Genomic DNA, 22,185 nt, shown 5'->3' on the forward strand with positions numbered 1-22,185 from the left:
TGGGAAGCTGTGGGGGAAGGGGAAGCACTGGGCTATCAGAAAGAGAGAAAACACCCCAAGTAAACACATCATGTGCAAGTTCAAGGCAGTTCAGAAACACACATACTACACTTTGGGTGGAAAGTCAGCTACAAGGAATTAGAGGGCACGTGGACTTCAGATCATGAGAGCCGTTGGTTGCCATGATAAACCAAGGTCAGAAGAAAGGGAGAGGAGGGGGGTAGGAGGTACAAAGTGATGTGAATGTGCTTTAGGAAGATGAGGTGGCAGCCACAAAGAGGCTGCAAGGGGTGGAAGGTGTCGGCAGGGTGGAGGCTGGGGCTGGGCAGTTGGGGCAAGCAGGGAAGGTGTCCGGGTGGCAATTCACAGGAAAGGCACAATGGAGACACCTTCTCTACCTGGCTAAGATTTACTGACTCGGACAAGTTATTGTCTGACTGCCTTCAAGAAGGGTGAAAAAGCATGAAGCGTTGTATGTAGCATGGGCGTACATGCCTACTTCATTGGCTTCCTTGGCCTGGTATCCGACAGTGAGCTCATTGCCCACATCCAACAGGATTCACCTGAATTTCCTCTTGAATCAACAGTAACAGCTTCTTGTCAATCACAAAACATCAATCCTCACTAGACTGTAGGCTCCACTAGGGCAAGGATTTTTACCTGTTCTTTCACTGAGGTATCCCCAAGTCGAGCTCAGAGCCTGGCACGTGGGACAGGTTCAATAGCTATTTGCTGAATGAATGATTCTTGAGTATCCGGTCACTAAATCTCATTGATTCATTCCATAAAGCTGCTCTGCCAGCCAGACTTTTCTACTCTAACTCCTGCCCCAACCCAGCTCCTTAGATTGCAGACTGAAGCTGCTAATACTCAACCAGCTGTGTCTGGAGTCTTCTATCCCCTCTCATCTCTCTCTCTCTTTCATGCCAGTTGAATCTTCCTCAAGCACTCATTCTATGGGAAAGCCTTCGGCTACGAGTACGGTATTTGCATACTATGTCACAGTTGACAGGTATTATCTTATGGGTTCCCTATTGCCTTCAGGATTAATTTTGACACTGATACTCAAGGACCTCCACAAATCCCCATCAATCTCCCTTATTTCCCACCACTTTCCTATAGGAGCCACATGCTTCACCCAAGCCACTAGGTATTTTATGAGCAAATTTGAACATTCCGGCCTCGCCTAACCCTCCCCTCCTCTCTATGAAGTCTCCAAGCCCTAGAAAACCTTCTCTTCTTACTATAATCCAAGTATTTCCTCCCGACTCTGAATTCTTAAGTATCTAAGGTCTACCTGTGCTGTGCAATACTGTGACATCAAGATTACGTGGCCATGGACATGCAAATCAATTAAAGTTCAATAGAATTTAAGGTTCCGTTCCTTGCCCATACTAGCTACGTTTCAAGTGCTCCACAGCCCCACGTGGCTAGTGGCCATCTATCATATTGGATGACACAAACCCAGAGCATTCTATCATGGCAGAAAGTTCTAGTCGACAGCACTGCTAGCATTAATGCGGGCCTAACGCACACACTACCCATATGTTTGGTTATCCATTTCACCAGTCTATGTCTTGAAGCCCAAGCTAAGCTTGTAATACACTATTTGGGACTGCGCTGAAGTGGACAAGCTCCAAATGTGCAGTGACTTTTTTTCTTTTTCATAATCTCTTTCCACTAGCATCCAGTTATTCCTACTGCAGAAAAATCTTTTAAGTGATTGAAAGGCCTATTCCTAAAGCATTTCCCATTGAGCTCAAGGTACAAAAGCTTTCAAATACATTAGCTTTGAAGTACTCATTTAGTCATTTATTGTGAAAATTATAGACTAACCTGGTGATTCACAAATGGGGGTTCGTTCTAAGCACTGCACTGTCTCCTTTCAAGAAATAGCCTGAGAGAGGGGGAGGGTCAGGTGGAGAAGATGCCCTTGCCATTAAACGGCAGCCATCATACCTAGACTTTTTCTTTCCACATAGAAAGCAGTTACTATGGCTAACAGCCTAATATCAACTCTGAACCTACAGTCCCCTAATAGACTACTAGGCTATCAGACTGGTTCATAAATGGCTATTTTACCCACGGTATATAGCTGCCTTCTTGACAGCTGCTTTGATGGCCAAGAAAAGTTTGTTAGTCCAAACTAAGCTCCGAATGACTTCTCTAAGACTATTTTGTTAGCTGGGAGATACTCACTCAATGTTCTAAATGCCGAGCAGCTTTCTAAGTAATAAAAAGTGGCCTGAGAGGTTACTCTCAGTGACTGAGTCTTTTTTTTTAATGTTTCTTAATTTGCTTTCCATATAAAATTGTTGAAAAATAACATGGAAGAAAAAAAATATTTCAAACAGGGCTTCATCTAGAGGTAGGAAAATGTTACCTATTAATTATGCTTAATGTACAACACAAATGACCCTTCACCTGAATCGACTTTTAATTATATGTAACTATTCCACAAATCCACGGTGTCAGATGTGAAATTAATTTTGACTTTGAAAATCTCTGGATTAAAAAAGGGTAAAGGAAGTCATATACATGATAACTAAAATTGAAATAGTATCAAACACCACAATCTCAAACGTCTATTTGCATCTGCTTAAAATGCTCCAAATTTCTCACGTATCTAAATATTGGAATGAGATCATTCTTCCTATATATGTCTCAAAAACCAAAAATATTCTAAATATAAAGTACACAGTGCTGTGAACTGGAGAGATCCAAAGCCAAATTCAAGGTCAAGGGTGTCAGCAAGCAGCCGAGTGATTGCTATAGAGTCAGAAAGCAAGCCACCTACAGCTGCAGTCGTGGTAAGCCTTGTCTAAAAAGCACGTAAACCTACTTTGAGGCAAGCTAAAAAGTCAGACTTGCTATAGAACCCTAAATATTTATTCTGCAAATTCCCAGAGCCTTCTATTTCACCTTGTGGATTAAGCAGAGAAATGACACACAAAAAAATAAATTTTATATGCTCTGTCCTGGTATTCTCAGAGTCTATCTTTGCTCTTCGAGAAAAATCTACTTCTCTCATATGTGTAAGAGATACCTCGTCTCAAATATCTCTCCTGGATGTCAGCGACTCTACTACTGTAAGAGACATTTACATGCATAAGGGAAATCTCCATCTGTAAGGGTGTCTTCCACTCCGCACCAGGAAAAAGACGACTAAATCTCTAGAAACTCATATGAATGGAGAAAGCATGGATTTAAATCTGCATAACAATCATATTCTTGTTTACTGCGTTTTTCTGGGTAACCCCCCCCACCCCGTGCCATTACCGGATCCCCAATCCCAACATCTGTCTTTAGCTGGAGATGTTATTTAATTTTGAAGGCTTGGGCCATTTTGGGGAGTTACTCAGTTTTCCCCGGGTCTCTCCCATGTATACAGGAAATATACATGTTATGAACCTTTCTTTGTTTTTGTCTTGTTAATCTTTTAATATAGGGAGGCCTCAGCCAAGAACCTAGAAGGGAGGAGTAAAAATTTTTTTTCCTCCTCCACACCTATGAAACAGATTTTAGCAGCAAATATACCCCAGAGGAGGCTCCTGGTTTCCAAATTGTTTACTTTTTCAGCCAAAAGGGCCAGAATGACCATAACCCACTGTAAGTCATTGTTATTTGCTCAAGTTTAAGTGATTTCCCCCAGGCTTCCTGGTGTCTGCCACCTGGTGATTCTATTACCTTAGCCTTTTCCTTTAATAGGACTTCTCACCATCATCACAAATGCTGGCTCTTAAGGCTATTTTTCTCCAACAAACTGATTGCAGGCCATAAAGATGTTCAGTAGCAATTAGGTTTTATTGTTCCCATCTCACTTATGAGTATAGAAGCTATCAAAATGCAAAATGCACAGATCCCAGACTTAGTAATTCCCTTTCAAGGAACTCATCCCATAGAAGTGTGTATGCATGGTGCAAGGACATATGTACACGGATGCTAACTTGCAACATGATTTAAAGTAGCAAAATAATGGACACAACCTAAATATTCATCAGTATGAGACTGGTTAAATAAAAGACGCATATAGCGGGGCAAGCGTGTGCAAGTTCCCTCTGCACCGATGTGGAGCGATCAGTACAGAAAGCAAGCGGGAACAGTGGCTCAAGCATCCCAGCCAATAAATTTGTTAAAAAGGAAGCACATATCCATATACGTGTGTGGGAAGATGGGGGTATGCATACACACACACACACACACACACACACACACACCAGTGCAAAGAATAATTGACAAAGAATTAACCTTGCCAAAGCTATGTAATAGTGGCACCTACTGGTAAGATCACTTCCTGTCCCAAAGTATTACCCTAGGAAAGAAAACCCATGATTTGCCTGCACAGCCATTTCAGCCATTAGTCAGGAAATATGTTTATAATAAAGCTTCATAAGGAACTCTTCTCTAGTCTTAGGTCTTCTGAGCATAAGACTTAAAAGTACCATCTGGCTGGGAAGTTATGGTTCATTATGGTCTGAATTGCAAGCTATAAAAAGGAGTGAAGAATATCTCTATATCCTTCCATGGAATGATCTCCAGCATACAGCGTTAAGGGGAAAAAAGCAAGATAGAAAAAAATGGGCAGAGTATGCCACTATTGATCCAAGAAGGAGAGGGGGTTACAAGTAAACATAGAGGTTTACTTGTATTTTTTAAATGGAAAGATAACGTATTTAAAAGAAGAATTGGTGACTCCCATAAAGGAAGGGAGGGAATGGGATGGAGGAGAGAGGAACAAGAGTGGATTTCTCAAAATCAGTGGTTCTTAACGGGGGCTATTTTGTCTGTGCTCCCAGTGGACATTCGGCAAGGTCTGGAAGAATTTTCAGTGTCACAGTTGGGGGTTGGGAGGAGTGTAGTACTGACGTCTCGTGGGTAGAGGCCCTGGATGCTCCTAAACATCCTCACAGTGCACAGGACACCACCACCCCCCCCCCGGCCTGGCCCCCCCACCCCACCCCAGCAAAGAATAATCCAGCCCCAAATGTCAATAGTGCAAATTATGTATCTAATAAGGAACTTGTATTCGGAATACATAAAGAACTCTTACAGCTTAATAATACAAAGACAAGGGGCGCCTGGGTGGCTCAGTCAGTTAAGCATCTGACTTCGGCTCGGGTCATAATCTCACGGTTCGTGAGTTCGAACCCCGCTTTGGGCTCTGTGCTGACAGCTCAGAGCCTGGAGCTGCTTCGGATTCTGTGTCTCCCTCTCCCTCTGCCTCTCCCCTGCTCACAGTCTGTCTCTCTCTCAAAAATAAATAAACATTTAAAAATCTTTAATAATAGTAATACAAAGACAAATAACCCAACTTAAAAACAGGCGTTTTAAGGACTTCAATAGACGTTTCTCCAAAGATGACATACAAGTGGCCAATAAGCACATGAAAAGATGCTCAAGATCCTTAGCCATCAGGGAAATGCAAATCAAAGCCACAACAAGATACTTCACACCCACAGGATGGCTCTAATCAAAAAGACAGATAATGCGACTCTTAATCTCAGGTTGTAAATTCAAGCCCCATGTGAGGTGTAGAAAACAGTGGGACAGGTCCTCAAAAGCTTAAACATATAGTCACCCTATAACCTACAATCCCACTCCTACATGTATATACGCAAGTGAAACCACACACATGTCCACACAACAACTTGTACACCAGTATTGGGTCATAGCAGCATTATTCATAACAGCCAAAAAGTAGACACAACCCAAATGACCATCAATGAATGAATGGATTAATAAAATGTGTTACGTCCATATAATGGAATATGATTCAGCACTAAAAAGAAACAGTATTGATAGATGCTATTAACACAGACGGACCTTGACAACATTATACTAAGTGACAGAACCCAGTCACAAAATGCCACATATTGTATGAATCCATTTACACGAAGTATCCGGAAGAGGCAAATCCATAGAGACAGAAAACAGATGAATGGCTGCCATGGGCTAGGGGTGACAGTAGCCGGGGGGTGTCAGGTTTAAGTGGTGTGAGGTTTCTTTTGAGGTAATGAGAATGGTCCAAAATTGATTGTGGTGATGGCTGCACAGATCTGTGCATTTGATAAAAGCGACTGAATCGTATGCTTCAAATGGCTAAATGTTATGGTATGTACCTATATCTCAGTAAAACTGTTGAAAAAAACAATCACGGGCCACCTGGCTGGCTCAATAGGAAGAGTATGCAACTCTTGATCTCAGGGTCATGAGTTCGAGCCCCACGTTGGATGTAGAGATTACTAAAAATAAATAATAAATAAACTTTTTTAAAAAGCCATCACAATGGTCAGGTATGCACTCTGACAGAGGTGAGTACGAGGCAAGGAAGGAAAGGAGGTCAGGATAGACTTCCCAAGATGAATAGGAAGTTGCCAGTCATAAGGTCTGGTTACTTTTCTAATTAAATTTTTCATTGGTTTTAGTGAGATTCCATAGGAGGGGAGGTTGCAGGAAGAGGGACACCTCAGGTATAGGGAATCTCAGGATCCATCTAAAAAAAAATCATTTAGATTGCCCAAACATCAACCCCCAAGCGTGGAAGGGATGAGGACACCAGACGTGAATTACAGCAGCCCCCCCTTATCCGTGGTTTCCCATTGTGGGGGGTCAGTACAGCCTGAGGCTACATCGCAGCGCCTGAGTCACTCACCTCATTTCATCGCCTCACACACGCATTCGCCTCACACACGCATTTTAGCAGCTCACATCCTCCCGGGAAGGAGGGTGGGTAGAGCACAGTAAGACATCTTGAGAGCCAGAGAAACCACACTCACGGAACTTTCATCACGGTACCCTGTTATCGTTGTTCTATTTTATTACTGTTGTTGTTCATCTCTTATTGTGCCCAATTTATAAATTATTGCAGGTGTGGATGGATAGGAAAACCTAAAGCATATACAGGGCTAGGCACTCTCCACAGTTTCAGGCAGCCCCTGGCGGCCTTGGCACGTGTCCCCCACAGATAAGCCGCCTGAGACAGAGCACAGTGACCTTCAGTCACAGCCAAGAACCTTGCACTGAATATTTCCTAGGAAAAGGAATCCGTGGAAGATGAGGAGCAGCGCAAAAACGTTGTCACGTTTGTTTCGGAAAGATCGATGACTGCCAATGTGGAGACTAGACAGACGGGCGAGGAGTCCAGAGACAGGACAGCCCATTTATTTATAGTAGCTGTTATAAATTGTTGTCACAGTCGATTTCATCCTTTCCTAAACATTAAGCTTGAAAACAGCTGCAAAAAGAGATCAGTCCAGGACTGTGTCTTTCTTCAAGGCACAGCTGACGAGAGGGACTATTGAGAACAGAGCAGTTCGATACAAAAATAATAGTAGCAGTAGTAATAATAATAAAATTGTATCTAATCTAAAATGTCCTGATGTTGTAATGAAGAAATAATAACAATAGCCCCTTGTGAGTTTAGGTCAGAGCCAGAAACAAAATGACCCAACCCAGAAAGAGAAACAAGCCACTTACCAGAGGAACACGGGCATTTGGCTCAAATTCTGTGGAATCAGCATCTGAAGATTAAGAAATGAGTTCAATCACTCACCAATATTGCTGAAAATAGTTTACGTAATACGAATTTTTTAAATAAAAGCTATTAGCAGGGCGCTTGGGTGGCTCAGTAGGTTAAGCATCCGACTCCGACTCAGGTCATGATCTTGCGATCCGGCATGAGTTTGAGCCCCAAGTCGGGCTCTGTGCTGACAGCTCTGAGCCTGGAGTCTGTTTCAGATTCGGTGTCTCCCCTGCTTCAAATTCTGTGTCTCCCTCTCTCTCTGTCCCTCTCCCGCTCACTCTGTGTCTCTGTCTCTGTCTCTCTCAAAAATAAACACTAAAAAATATTTTAAAGGTTATTAGCAAACAGCAGGCTTACCTTTCAAGTTAAGGCAGTTTCTTGCAAACTCTATCACTGCTAGTTGCATCCCGAGGCAAATCCCTATTCGAAAAAGCATATACATAAAGCAGATGAACATATTTTGTATTGCTTCGTATTTCCCATTCATTTGCTTACCGTCAGTCTCCTCTATCTAGAATGCAGGCTCAGAGAGAGCAAGACTCTGCCGGGTTCACTGCTATACCCTCTGCACTCAGATCAACCGTGGCAGAGGCAGGAAGGAGGATTAGACCATCTGGACTTGAGGAAGAGGGAATTCAAGGTCAGAAAAGGGCAAGAGAAGACAGGGCAACGTCCAAAAGGCAAATCTGCCTCCTTCCAGATTTGTCTCTAAATTGAGGCACACATGTAGGCTGCACAGCTGTGCCAGAGCACCTCATTCCTTCCGAGAATATCTAACAACACCCCCACTCAAGAGGGAGACTTCACACTCCCTCTTCTCAGAGGGCAGCCTCAAGCTGGCCAGCAGGCAGGGAACTAAGGAGTGGCAAGCCTGTGTCAGGCTGCTGGGCCCAGAACAGCCCTCTATGCTCCCTGCCGAACGCCGGCATCTCCATGCGGGCTGGAACATGGCGGAGAGCAGGGAAGGGGGATGCGAGACAGAAGCCAAGAGAGAGCTTGCTTGTTGAGGAGGAAATCAGACACCTGGGTAGCTCCAAGCGGCCACACGGATGGGCCCTTCACCCGTCTCTGCCTCCAGCAATTCTGTCTGCTAAACGAATGCCAAGGCGCACTCCAGATGTCATTATAGACACATCTGAGGTCTACAAGGGACTCATCGGAGAAGAGCAATCCACATACCTGGCGCACCAGAACAAAAGTTGGTGAGCCTGAAACAGCTGGGTGCTTTGGGGAGGAACTTCAGAAAGTTCCATATGGCTAAGACATAAAGAGACACATAAAGAGAGCTAAAGAGTTGCAAACTATTCTATGTAGTGAAATCTGAAGAACACAAACCACATTTAGACAAAAACCAAACAAGATGATTTTGGGAGGCAGTGGGGAAAATGAGCAATGTTCTGATATAAAAGGCACCGAAGCCAGTCCGCCCGGGTACAAACCCACCAGCACCGCCAAGCACAGTGTGAAACACAGCCTGTCCCCACTTCCGTTCCCACACCTGTCACCCCCCGCCCATTTCCCCAGCTGCAGGGCTGTCGTTACCCCATCGAGGGGCCAATTCATCCGGGTTCACGGGTCCAGAAGCCACGCTTTGCAATTTGAGCAAAGGCATTAAAAAGACCTGGCTCTACTAAATTTTAGCGAGTTCTTCCTGTGACATTGGATGGTCTGACTGTATTATCTTTTCTAGTTTCAAGCACTGAAAACATGGATTTGGGGAAAAATCAGAGAAGATAAGGGCAGGTGTACACCGCGACTTCTCCCAGCCTCTTGCTACCCAACCAGAAGAGCAGTGAGTTCTCCCAGGTCCGCAGCCTTTTCTATAAAGGCCTGGACAGTAAAGATGTTAGGGTGGCAGGCTGCAGGCCTCGAACTCTGCCACTGCACTATTACCACAGACAATGTGTAAACAGATCAGTGTGCTTTATTCCATTCACATATCATTTGCACAAACAGCCCATGAGCCAGGGGTGGCCTCCAGGACCTAGTTTGCTGGCCCCTGTGGCCGACTATTGCTACTTGAATATTCAAATCCGAGTATCACAGCCTTCACGTGAACAAACCCTATGAAATGTTACCCCCAATCTAATAAACTCGTACTCAGGATCCATAAACATGAGTTTTACCCAGGAAAGGGATCTTCTTTGTCCGTGCCCAAGAGATTGCCTGGAGTTTCCCCAGTGTTCCTCGGATTCCAAAGCCTCCTGGCACAAGAACACCACTGCAATCGATACAAGACGTAGGTGAATTTGACATTGTCTTTATTTTTAAAACTCTTATGCTCAGCTGCTCGTGTTTACTGATCCCAAGTCCAACGCTTGCCATGGTTGCTAAAGAATATGCTTGAGGTCTATTTTCAGAATTGACGACATGATTTCATCATGTCCTGAACTTTCTTCTTGAAATCCTCCCAATGTTATGAAGAAGATGGAATAATTTTTCACAACGGACTTCGAGCTATATTTTCTGATAGGTCTTGGTGGTATGTGAGCATACACAGTGACTGGGAAAACTCAATTCCCTTTAAAATGCCACTGAGAAAATTGTCTGAATAAAAATAGGGTAAGGTTCTTTTAAAAGTACTATTATAAAAATGTGAAGATCTCTTGCATAATCAGAGAGAGCCAAACCAGTAAAATCAGCTCAAGATTTCAACTGCTAATTAAGTAGTGGCACATGAAAATTTCCTGGCCAGGAGAGACTTTAGAAACCTTCTAAGCAGGGGTGCCTGGGTGGCTTAGTCGGTGAAGCGTCCGACTTTCGCTTAGGTCACGATCTCGCGGTTCGTGGGTTCGAGCCCCGCATTGGGCTCTGTGCTGACTGCCAGCTCAGAGCCTGGAGCCTGCTTCAGATTCTGTGTCTCCCTCTCTCTCTGACCCTCCCCTGCTCACGCTGTCTCTCTCTCTCTCTCCTAGAAATAAATAAAAAAACATTAAAAAAAAAAAAAGAAACCTTCTAAGCAAATACTTATTTGAGGAGACAAGAGCTCAAGAGACAGCTGGGAGGGTCATGCTGCCCCCACAATACAGTGCTGCCCCCCCAAGTTCTGTTGATTACTTATAAAATAAAATCTAGGGGTGCCTGCGTGGCTCAGTTGGTTAAGCGTCCGACTTAGGCTCAGGTCATGATCTCACAATTCACAAGTTCAAGCCCCACGTCAGGCTCTGTGCTGACAGCTCAGAGCCTGAAGCCGGCTTCACATTCTGTGTCTCCCTCTCTCTCTGCCCTTCCCCTGCTCACTCTCCCCAAAATAAATAAACATTAAAAAAATTTTTTAATTAGAAAAAGCACAAAAATTTGGAATTGAGGTAAATCAAATCATTATGGAAAAAGCACAGTGGCATTCTGCTAACTGGTCCTGGACAGGCCTCAGCACTCACTCAGCTTTGCATAGCTTCTGCCAAGCTTCATGGAATTTCACCGGGTCCTCGGTTTCGGTCGTCTGCTCCAGATCAATGGAGTCTATGTACTAAAAAACATCCAACAGATTAAAAGAACATTTAAGAAAAGTACATACTCAAAAATACTAGGGGCATCTAACATTATGACCCAATTATTCAATAACTACTTATTATGCAAACAGTGCACTGGTCGCTTAGGATAGAAATGCACAATCTCAGTCTTGTGGCTCTTAGAGCCTTCTGGTAAGGCTCCAGAACCAAATGAACAGGTATACGCACCATAGCGTGATAATGGCTATGATGGGCAAAGAGAATGCTGTGGAAATAAGTGGGAGCCACACTTAATTGAGACCCAGCGTGCAAGTTGGGAGGCCGGCAAGAAGGTGTGTGGGAGACACGGGGAGTGGGGGCGGGCGTGGAACACCTTGTATGAAAAATCTCAGAGTAAAGACAAAAAGGAGTGGTCACTCTGGGACTCTCAAAAGACACTCCACCCAGGGAGAGGAGAAGTTTACACTTGAAGCCATTGGAAGGTCTTAAGGAACACAGAGAACAGAGAGGGATTTTAGAAGGATCACTGTGCTATGATGTGGAAAATGGAGGGAAAATGGCAAACCCCTCGGGAAACCAGGCGAGGTAAACACAGAAGCAAAGTGGTCTAAAAAGAATATGGCAAGGCCGTGATTCAAACAGTACTTCGCAGAAGCGAATGCCAATAAATTCTGTCAACTGAGAAATCATGTACAAACGACTCCTACGTACATAAAAGTGCCTGGAGACCTATATTCTTTTAGTATTTATTTTGTCAAAATCACTATCCGAGTATATCTTAACATACAAAAGTTTAAAGGCTCTATAAAGTTTGTAGCCTAACAACTTTTCTATTGTGGTTTTCTTTTTTCTACGAGGGGGTGGGGGACTTGGATGAGCAGGAAGAAGAAGAGAAGAAAGTATTCATTGGAAAGCCACAAATCAAAAGTGATCACGAAAGGAGGGGACTAAACAGGTGAGAGAAGTCAGATAGGTCCTTAGTTGGAAGTTATGAAATTTCTCAGATGTATAAATGTATCTTTTTGCTCATTATATAAAGATTTCATTATTTAAATCAGGATAATAAGGCTTGCTTAAACCATCGTATACCTGTATAGAATATCATTAAATATAACATATATATACATATATGTGTATATATATATTTGTCTAGAAAGATATATACATATATACATATGTATGTATTTGTCTAGGAAGATATACATTCAATTGGTAATGACATTACAACAGAGAAGTAGGATTTCAGGAAGGAGGGACCTTCCACTTTCGGCATTTCAGGTGACACTTTGTTTAAATTTCCTATGTTAAGCATGGACTACTTCCATACCTAACAAAGACAAAGAACACACTCAAGCTGCAAATATGAATTCCCCCAGACTTCCCATGCATCTTTTCCCTTTGCTGACTTTGCTCTCTCTCCTTTGACTGTATTAAATCTTAGCCACAAGTCCAGCTATGTGCTGAGTACTGTGAGTGCTCCTGGTGACATCAATCCTGGAGGCTGTCTTGGGGATCCTTCAACACAGCCTGCCTCTGAAACACGAGACGTCACAGCGAATGACTGAAATATGGGGAAGACCAGCCGGGGCTCACCATCAGATTCAACTTGTGGTTGATGGCCAATGCAGAATGTTCTAGGGCTTTGAACACAGAGGCGTAGCAGTCCCTGAGCTTGGTGTATTTGCCAACCAGGGCTATGGAGCACGTTTTCTGCAATCTTTCATACCTGAGACGAAAGCAAAGCTTAAAGGTTATAGGCACGTGATATAACATCACAAACATAATGACAGCCACTGTTCGTTTCCCAAGGCGCTTTTCAAAACCTTAAGGACAGATGAGCCTCGAACTGGATGTACTTGACTCAAATTCCCCACCCCACCGCCAATGAATGAAAATCTATGTGCCGACAGATTGCAAAATCATAAGAAACCCCAACATTGGCTTGCATAAGCCGGCACAGATGTAAATCCAAGGAAAGAGTTTCAGAGAAAAAGTTAAAAGCATTAAAAGTTAAAAAGCTCTCTCCATCTCATAAACATGTGCTGTCCTTAAATTCGTTTATAAGGTGACACTGTATAAGAACATGCACTGTGAATGTCAACAGGAAACATTTCAATATTAACTCTGTAAGGTGACATTATATAAGAAAATGCTTTCAAACTGTCTAGAGTAAAAATGGTTACAGTCCCAGCTGGCCCACAAAAGCCAGGTTATTCGTGGCATGCCTGAAGAATGGCACTAACAGAACTCTTTACAATATTACAAGCCATTTAGATCATTTTTATGAGAAAATGCTATTCTACGTAAGACGCTCCATCACACTTTGCCATGAAAGACACAATGTTAACTGTTGCTGTTGTAAGGAAATCTGTTCAACGAATAGGAAAATCGTCTGGTCCGGTACTACGTAAGTACAAATGTCATCTTGGGGCTGAAGATGGTTTAGAGTCTGGAAGCAAACCCTTCCCCACACACCTTAGAACAGAAAGGTTGCCATGAGCAGAAGTCCTCCCTCCTACCAACATCTGCTGAGTGTGCCGGAGAAATGTGATCACAGCAGGCAAGCTGGAGAAACACGCCTAAGAAACTAAGGGGTCAAAACTGACAGTAAAGGTGACTTTCCAGGAAGGTGGCTGAACCACCTAGGAAAAGGCGGCTAAATCTTTAGCTCGTTCCAGAATTTTATGTTGCTCTGGAGACTGTGAGGCTGCCTGTGCTTCACCCCATCGCTGCCTAAAGGACACAGGTGACAAAGCAAGTGGCGTCAAGGTAAGATCCCATACCTAGCTAGAGTCACTCGGCAGCTGGGGGAGACGGGGGCGTCCCCTGAGCCACACGTCCCAGGGAGAAGGGCTGCCATTCAGGAAGGGCATGTATCCTGAGCCCACTGGCCTCGTGCTCGGTTTCCCGCTCGGACCTACAGGCCAGGCTCACGGAGCCCTGTCCAGCCCAGCCCTTTGACTTCTGTTCGCTTTCTCGTGTCCTCCCTACAGGCTGTCCTGAGAGGACAGTACACACCATCGTTACAAATAAGCCGACAGCACCGCAAGAGACCGAGGCCCAGGTTGTGAATTTCTGACGTCCACAACTGTGGGAGAAGAAATTTCTCACATTTTATGCGGCCCAGTTTGTGGTAATTTGTTTCAGCAGCCACAGGAAACTAATAGGAAGACCAAACACTGGCTTTTAAAAAGCACAGCAGGGGTGCCTGTGTGGCTCAGTCGGCCTCGGCTCAGGTCGTGATCTCACGGTTCATGGGTTCGAGCCCCGTGTCGGACTCTGTGCTGACTGCCAGCTCAGAGCCTGGAGCCTGCTTCTGATTCTGTGTCTCCCTCCCCTACTCACGCTGCCTGCCTCTCCCTCTCTCTCTCTCTCTCTCTCTCTCTCTCTCTCTCTGTCTCTCTCAGAAGTAAATAAAACATTAAAAAAAATAAAAATTAAAAAAATAAAAAAGCACAGCAGCATAGAGTAATTTACAGTTCTTTCCAATAAAAGTTAAATATTCAAATTTCTAGTGCTGAAAGAGGATCAGCCCCCAAGCTACTCAGAAAAATCCTATAAAGCGACTGATTCCTTCACTGTGTCGTCATTCAGTAGAGCCCCTAAGTTCCGAAATGGCACTTTATTTCTGATTTCACTTGCCCCAGCGATTCTAAATCTCTTTTTAAAAGTTTTAAGTGAGAGGTCAAGGAACTTCAATCTACTGGTCATCTACCAAAAAGTCATTTTGTCAGCATCAAACCATTTTAATTAATGGCACTAACTTCAGTAACACTGAGGAACCAATACCCGGTGCCCAATGCAAGATTGAGATCTAATGTGTTTTCTCTCATAATTATCTCAGTGTGGGGAGTAGTATCGCCCCGTGACATAGGGATGCGAAAACAGGTCCAGAGAGGTTAAGTAATCCACCCAAACTCACGCAGCTAGTGAGAGGAAAAGCTGGGGCCCAAAGCCAGAGCTTACATTTTTTTATTGAAATATAAATGGCATGTAGTATTATATTGGTTTCAGGGATACAATATAAGGAAGGATTTGATATTCGTATATGTTATGAAACGATCACCTCAATAGGTCTCATTAATGTCCATCACCACAGTTACAATTTTCTTTTTCTTGTGATGAGAACTTTCAAGCTCTATTTCTTAGCAAACGAGAGCCTGAATTTGTAACTGCTGCACCTGTTGCCTCTGCCTAAGCTGCACAAAAAGCCAGGCAGTCAGGACTTTATGGGGTTAGGCCTTGTCTACATCTAGTAAAAGAAACAGGCGACAGGGATTTAATTTCCCTATGACCTCAAATGAGACAAACTTGCTGAAATCAATATCGTTGTCTCAAAGCTAGATCCTATCTGAGATTTTAATAACAATGCTGATAGTTAATAACTGCAGGATAGAACAATGATGATATAGCCTAAACTTCTCATTGAAAGGGATTTCGGGGGGCACCTGGGTGGCTTAGTCGGTTAAGCGTCCGACTTTCGCTTAGGTCATGATCTCGCGGTTCGTGGGTTCGAGCCCCGCATCGGGCTCTGTGCTGACTGCCAGCTCAGAGCCTGGAGCCTATTTCAGAGCCTGTATCTCCCTCTCTCTCTGACCCTCCCCTGCTCATGCTGTCTCTCTCTCTCCTAGAAAGAAAAAAAAAGAAAAAAAAAAAAAGAAAGAAAGGGATTTCGGAGATGACTGACCGGCTCAGTCAGAAGAGCATACAATTCTTGATCTCAGGGTTGTGAGTTTGAGACCCCCGTGGGTGTCGACATTACTAAAAAATAAACTTAAAAAACAAAGCAAAACAAACAGCAATAACAAACACCTGTGACATTTAAACCTGTTTAAAATATTCAGAAATGGGGCAGTGGGTATGAAAAAAAATTCAGAAACTGGGCACTTGGGTGGCTCAGTTGGTTAAATGTCTGACTCTTGATTTCAGCTCAGGTCATGATCTCATGGCTGGTAAGTCTGAGCCCTGCATCAGGCTCCGTGCTGACAGCATGGAGCCTGCCTGTGATTCTCTCTCTCCCTCTCTCTGCTCCTACCCTGCTCATGCTCTCTCTCTCTCTGTCTCTCAAAAGAAATACATTTTTAAAAAAGGAAAAATGTTTAAAAATATAAAATACGTATTCAGAAACTAAGAAATAAACTAATAAATAAATCAAAAGGCTTTCAGAATTAACAACAACAAAAAAATCATTCCGGAATCCAAATTCCTTCAATTCACTTTCATTTAAGTAGAACAAAATCAAAAGCCCCAGAAATCTTCAAAGAATATAGCAAAACACTCTAACAATGTGTTGAAGCTTTAGATAAATCCAGGCCAAAACATACACATGCAGAAAGCTGAATGTGACATAGATATCCTTCAAGCTATGTCTCAGTTCTACCCTCAAACCTAAGAATTATTAAAGATTACATTAGTAATTCCTTTCACGTACCTGTCAGCCATATTTCTCCACTTGAAAAGCAAATTACTTGCAGAATCACCAATGGGCAGATCCAACCTCTCTTTAAAATATTTAACAATGCCTTGTTCTTCCAAAAGCACGGGCACTCGATATGTTGCAGAAACATCATGGATACATATGACCTGATTAATGATGATAAAACACCATATTTAAACGGAACACCTCAAATATGCCTCAAGAATGAGCCAAAACTCGAGAGACATGGTAGTTCATTTATACTGATTGAGGAAAAGCAAGAGCCCGGTGATGCAAACAAGAGGCAGAATTAATACAAGTTTACTTTGAACTCTTTGAACTCATTATTCCAAATCAGGAAACATGTGGTGTGTGTGTGTGTGTGTGTGTGTGTGTGTGTGTGTGTGTGTGTACACACACAAAACAATATATATCTGGGCTTTGCTCTCAATTTCCGGCACAACGCTTCAAAAACCTTTGGAATTTCCTGAGTGACAGGGGTAGGGGTCTTTGTTATTCTAATGAGGTGACTCATGGTGGTCCCTAGATGGCTTCAGGATGGGAGTTGGTCACCAGAAAACCCAACCAAGTTAGGCTGGAACTTTCAGCCACATGACTTCCAAGGACAATAAGGGAGCTGGAGCATAAGTTCAATCACGTGACCAATGATTTACTCAATCATGCCCATATAATGAAACCTCCATTAAAAAAAAACTCTGGATACCAAGACTCAGGGGACTGTCCTGGTTGGTACATGTACACAGATGTACCAGGAGGTTGCCACAACCTGACTCCATGGCAACAAAAGTTCCTGTACTTGGGATCCTCCTAGGCCTTGCCCTATGTATCTCTTCATCTGGTCGCTCATTGGCAGTCTTTATAATAAAATGGTGATAGTAAAGATAGCACTTTCCTGAGTTCCATGAGTCATTCTAGAGAATTATTGAACCTAAGGAAGTTATGAAAAGCCCTAAATTAACAGTCAACCAGGCAGAAGTGAAAGTGGTTTGGGGACTCTGGAAATTTGTGACTGGTGTCTGAAGCGTGGAGGGGTGGTCTTATAAATAACTCAGCCCCTGGGGCACCTGGGTGGCTCAGTCGGTTAAGCGTCTGACTTCGGCTCAGGTTATGATCTCACAGCTCGTGAGTTCGAGCCCCGCTTCAGGCTCTGTGTTGACAACTCAGAGCCTGGATCCTGCTTCGGATTCTGTCTTCCTCTCTCTCTGCCCCTCCCCTGCTCATGCTGTCTCTCTTTCTCTCAAAAATAGACATTAAAAGAATTAAAAAAAAAAAAAGAACTCAGCTCTCAAATCTGTGGACTCTGATGCTCAATTCAGGTAGTTAGTGTCAGAGTTGAATTGCAGGACCTCAGCTGGTGTCAGAGAACTGGTGTTGGAACACAGATGCTTTATGTGTCAATAGCTAAGACATCTGGCCCAAGGCATCACCTTCTAAGTCTAGGCTAAGGCAGTCACGCTGAACACGTATACTGTGTCTTCTAAAGGTGGGTGTGCGGTTCGTTTGTGCATTCATTTGTTGCGGTTGCTGCAGCTGTAGTGCTTTTGTCTACTCCCTTCATTTGGATAAATTTCCAAGCACATATTGAATCCAGTCAAATTAATTACACCTGTTAGAGGAGACTGTCTCCCTTAAATGCCAGGTGCTATGGCTGTTTTTCACGTCTACCCTAATGAGCTTTCACCACCCTCTTAAGTACATCCGAGGGGCTGCTGGCAGGCATTTAAGGGTCTGCCACAATCTAAATCAATGCCAAAGAAATATTCTTCTAAGTCTGTGTGTTCAGTCTTCCCAAGTCCATTGCCAAATCCACCCACGGGTCCCTAAGTTGTTTGGACATCACCAACTTGATACTTAGAGGACTTCTGGGCCTCACTTGTGCATTCACAGTGCCAAGAGGTCACTGATGTGAGCTCCATCCTAACTACTAATTCAAACCAAATCTCTGGCCAGCCCAAACTCCCGTAGTGGAAGACACGGAATGTGGGGATATTTACTACTTTATCCTCCAGGTCGAAGAGATATTTTTTCAAATGTCATGGTAATGACCACATCCATAGAGACGCCTCTGACCCTCCATCCTCTCCTCAGGAAACCAGAGGACAAGATCTTTAAATGCAAGTTCACCAGGAACGAAGAATTAGGAGCATTAACTCACATCAGAAAAAATGATGTGCTGAAAAATGCCTAATAAACTAGCCTGTGAATTGATGGGCTAGAGCATTCTTCGGGATCTATAGTCTTGTAGAAAACAGGCTCTGTGTGGTCAGAAATTTGCATTCGTCTGTTCTCAGAGCTCTCAGTAACTCGACTCTGAAAACGGTAACCTCCTTCCATTTCAGTGACCAAGTTATATAGCACAGACACAAAGTACTATGCACCAGTAGGAAGGATACAAAAAACAACAGAACAAAGCCAAAGTGGCTTGATGACATACAAATACAGGACAGCCCTTTAAACCTGCCATCACATTTTTCAAAATCGTTCAGACGCGTGTGCTGACCCCGAAGCATCAGACAGGAGGCTGTGCACTGGACTGTCTCCAGAGATACAGAAATCCAATTAGAGGGTTTTTAGGCTTCAAAGAACCCAGGGCTAATCTGAAGAAAACAAAAGGCTTCTGCCAAACCTCACCTTTTTCCTGAGCGCCATTCATATCGCTTTTTAAACTATAGCCTGCACTGATCCCTTAACACCTAAGCCTCGTTGCAAACAAGAGACAGATAAGAGAATGAAAGAAAAAAGAAAAAGCTCTCAGATACCCAGGTGCAAAGTCGTGCAGGACAGAGGACTTGAGCCCAAATCACCGTACAGTTTCTGTAGCAATGAATTGAACTGAGGCCACTGATGTAATTGGAAGTGATGGCGTGAATGTCAATACGATGTGTGGTCTGGACGGAGCGAAGCTGTAACACGTACAAAGGAGGAATCGCAGTGAAAGAAATAAGTGTCCCAGAAAGACAAGATAAACAGACGATAAGCAGGCTTCACATGGTTCTCTCTTAGAGGTTTGACGGTAAGTTAAAAAGCCCACCTGGCTTCGTACCTGTAACCTGAGGCATGACTATGCAAAGAAGCCTGTGATCTACCTAAGGAATCAGGAGTCTCTCGCATCGTTCACTTCAGGGCAAGGGGGCTGTGGCTGGATATGAATCTCCTCCCAAAGCTTTCATAAGTGCCATGAAAAGGAATATGATAATTTAAGAGATGCACAACATTAGCATCAGCAGAAGTGCCTGCGAGGCAATAAAATCTGAAGAGCAGCACTAACCTGTTCAGGGTTCACATGACAAAACATGGAAATCTTTTCCTTCACGGCCATTTCGATAGGCGTTGAACTCCGGCATACAATCTGTCAAAGTCAGTTTTGCAAAGGTCAGCAAGCAGGAACCCAGCGGTTCGTCCCACCATTCATTTTCAGGAGGATGCTATATTAATCTCTTCTCACAACAGAGACCCGACCAAATATGTGCCTGTTCATCCTGGGCATTCCGCTGGACTCTTAGAAACATCAGAGCGCTAATTTAAGCCAGTATAACCAAACTTAACACAAATCTGCCAGTAAAACGTCCAGGCATTTCTAGTAAACAAGAGGGAAGGCTCACAAATGTTGCTTCTTTAGAAACAAGATCAGAGCTAGACCAGGGGTTGGCAAACGTGTTCTCTAAAGGGAACTGTTTGTTATCTCTAAAAGGAAGTGTTTATTATCTCTAGATAATAAACATTTTAGGTTTTGCAAGTCAAGAAGCTATTGTCCTGACTACTCAATTGTGTCCGTGTAATACAAGGGCAGCTGTGGACAAATGCAAGCTGGATAGATGGTACCAGGTTCCAATAAAACTTTATTTATGGGCAGGAGGCCTGTAGGCCCTTATTTACTAACCTCTGATCTAGACTACTGGTGATAACTGGGTTATCTGCTCTAAATCAGAGCAGTGACAGCCCACCCTAGTGGGTCTCAGGAAAATCTCAAAGGTCCCACCTCACTCTAAAAGACCTAAGGACCATAAACATGACAGGACGTTGCACTTGCCAATCACATGAGGACCCTGAGGAGAACAGATGGCCAGTTTAGAAGTGTGTGAAGCTACCCACGAGGGTATGGGAATAAGCCTTCCCTGGCCCCCAGATACCAAAAGTTCCATATCCAAGGAACCATCTGAGAGATAGAAAGGACTTAGATGATTCTACAGATCAAGAAACGGAGGTCCTATTCCAAGGAATTTACCCACTCTCCTCAACTCACCAGATCAGGGGACAGGCCTAACCCTCTCAGCGCACGGACACTGTTTTGCGTGGGTTTGGTTTTTTGTTCTCCAGTAGCACTGGGCTGAAAAGAAATGGATATTGGATATTTAGCTCTTCTGGATGATGAATGGCTCCCTAGCTTAAAATGTGGAATAAATAAGGAAAAAGTTTCTCTTTTGCTGTCCTCCATGCTGCTCCCATACAGTGTATTCAACAAACTTCTACATCCTCTAAAAAAAATGTGGAATCGGGCCGCCTGGGTGGCTCAGCCAGTTAAGCGTCCGACTTCGGCTCAGGTTATGATCTCACGGTTTATGGGTTCGAGCCTCGTGTTGGGCTCTGCACTGACAGCGCAGAGCCTGGAGCTGCTTCAGATTCTGTGTCTCGCTCTCACTCTGTCCCTAATCCTGCTCATGCTCTGTTTGTCTCTCAAAAAATGAATAAAACGGGGGCGCCTGGGTGGCTTAGTCGGTTAAGCGTCCGACTTTCGCTTAGGTCATGATCTCGCGGTTCGTGGGTTCGGGCCCCGCATCAGGCTCTGTGCTGACTGCCAGCTCAGAGCCTGGAGCCTGTTTCAGAGTCTGTGTCTCCCTCTCTCTCTGACCCTCCCCTGCTCACGCCGTCTCTCTCTCTCTCTCCTAGAAATAAATTTTTAAAAAATATTTTAAAAAAACGAATAAAACATTTAAAAAATAATAAAGGAAGTGACATTAAAAAAATTTTTTTAATGCAGAATAAATAGAATATCATAGGAAGACTTTTAGAAGTTGCTGTCTACAGGGCCACCTGGGGGCTCGGTTGGTTAAGTGTCCAACTCTTGATTTCAGCTCAGGTCATGATCTCACAAACTGTGAGACTGAGCCCGGAGGCAGGCTTTATGCTGGTAATGCAGAGCCTACTTGCTTAGGATTCTCTCTCCCTCTCTCTCTGTCCCTGCCCTACATGTGCACACGCTCTCTTTCTCTATCAGAATTTTTTTTTAAAAATGAAAGAAAGAAAGAAAGAAAGAAAGAAAGAAAGAAAGAAAGAAAGAAAGAAAGAAAGAAAGAATTTGCTCTCTATATACTTATCTGGAAAGCTCACCTGTGGAACAAGGCTAACATGGATATTGCAGAAATTCTCTCTTTTTGCTTTAAACTGGAATTGTCTGAATGCTTCCACAAACGGCATCCCTTCAATGTCTCCAATGGTACCACCCAACTAGGAATGGGGGGAAAAAAACCACAAGTGATCTTTCACAGTATACAGACTAACAGAAACATTATTTTTTTTAATTTTTTTTAATGTTTTATTTATTTCTAGGAGAGAGAGAGAGACAGCGTGAGCAGGGGAGGGTCAGAGAGAGAGGGAGTCACAGATTGAAACAGGCTCCAGGCTCTGAGCCGGCAGTCAGCACAGAGCCCGACGCGGGGCTCGAACCCACGAACCGCGAGATCATGACCTAAGCGAAAGTCGGATGCTTAATCGACTAAGCCACCCAGGCGCCCCAGAAACATTATTAATAAACAGAGCGCCAGACAGGGCACACC

The 22,185-nt window shown here is 43.7% G+C and overlaps 1 protein-coding gene across 4 annotated transcripts in view; it reads right to left on the reverse strand.

The window, feature by feature from the left end:
- Positions 1-22,185, reverse strand: part of CTPS2 (CTP synthase 2) — a 96,533-nt gene that overhangs the window by 46,749 nt on the left and 27,599 nt on the right. For all 4 annotated transcript variants that reach the window (XM_039233953.1, XM_039233952.1, XM_039233950.1 and 1 more), the window contains exons 5-13: positions 21,740-21,856; positions 20,655-20,738; positions 19,680-19,760; positions 16,406-16,557; positions 12,568-12,700; positions 10,903-10,991; positions 9,649-9,743; positions 7,880-7,942; positions 7,477-7,520 (exon numbers count right to left, since the gene is read on the reverse strand). In XM_039233953.1, the coding sequence (XP_039089884.1) occupies positions 7,477-7,520; positions 7,880-7,942; positions 9,649-9,743; positions 10,903-10,991; positions 12,568-12,700; positions 16,406-16,557; positions 19,680-19,760; positions 20,655-20,738; positions 21,740-21,856 (858 nt within the window). The remainder of the gene's footprint in view (positions 1-7,476; positions 7,521-7,879; positions 7,943-9,648; positions 9,744-10,902; positions 10,992-12,567; positions 12,701-16,405; positions 16,558-19,679; positions 19,761-20,654; positions 20,739-21,739; positions 21,857-22,185) is intronic.

The sequence above is a fragment of the Hyaena hyaena genome, unplaced genomic scaffold, assembly GCF_003009895.1.
Source record: "Hyaena hyaena isolate Hyena2069 unplaced genomic scaffold, ASM300989v1 scaffold_80, whole genome shotgun sequence".
Classification (NCBI taxonomy): Eukaryota; Metazoa; Chordata; class Mammalia; order Carnivora; family Hyaenidae; genus Hyaena; species Hyaena hyaena.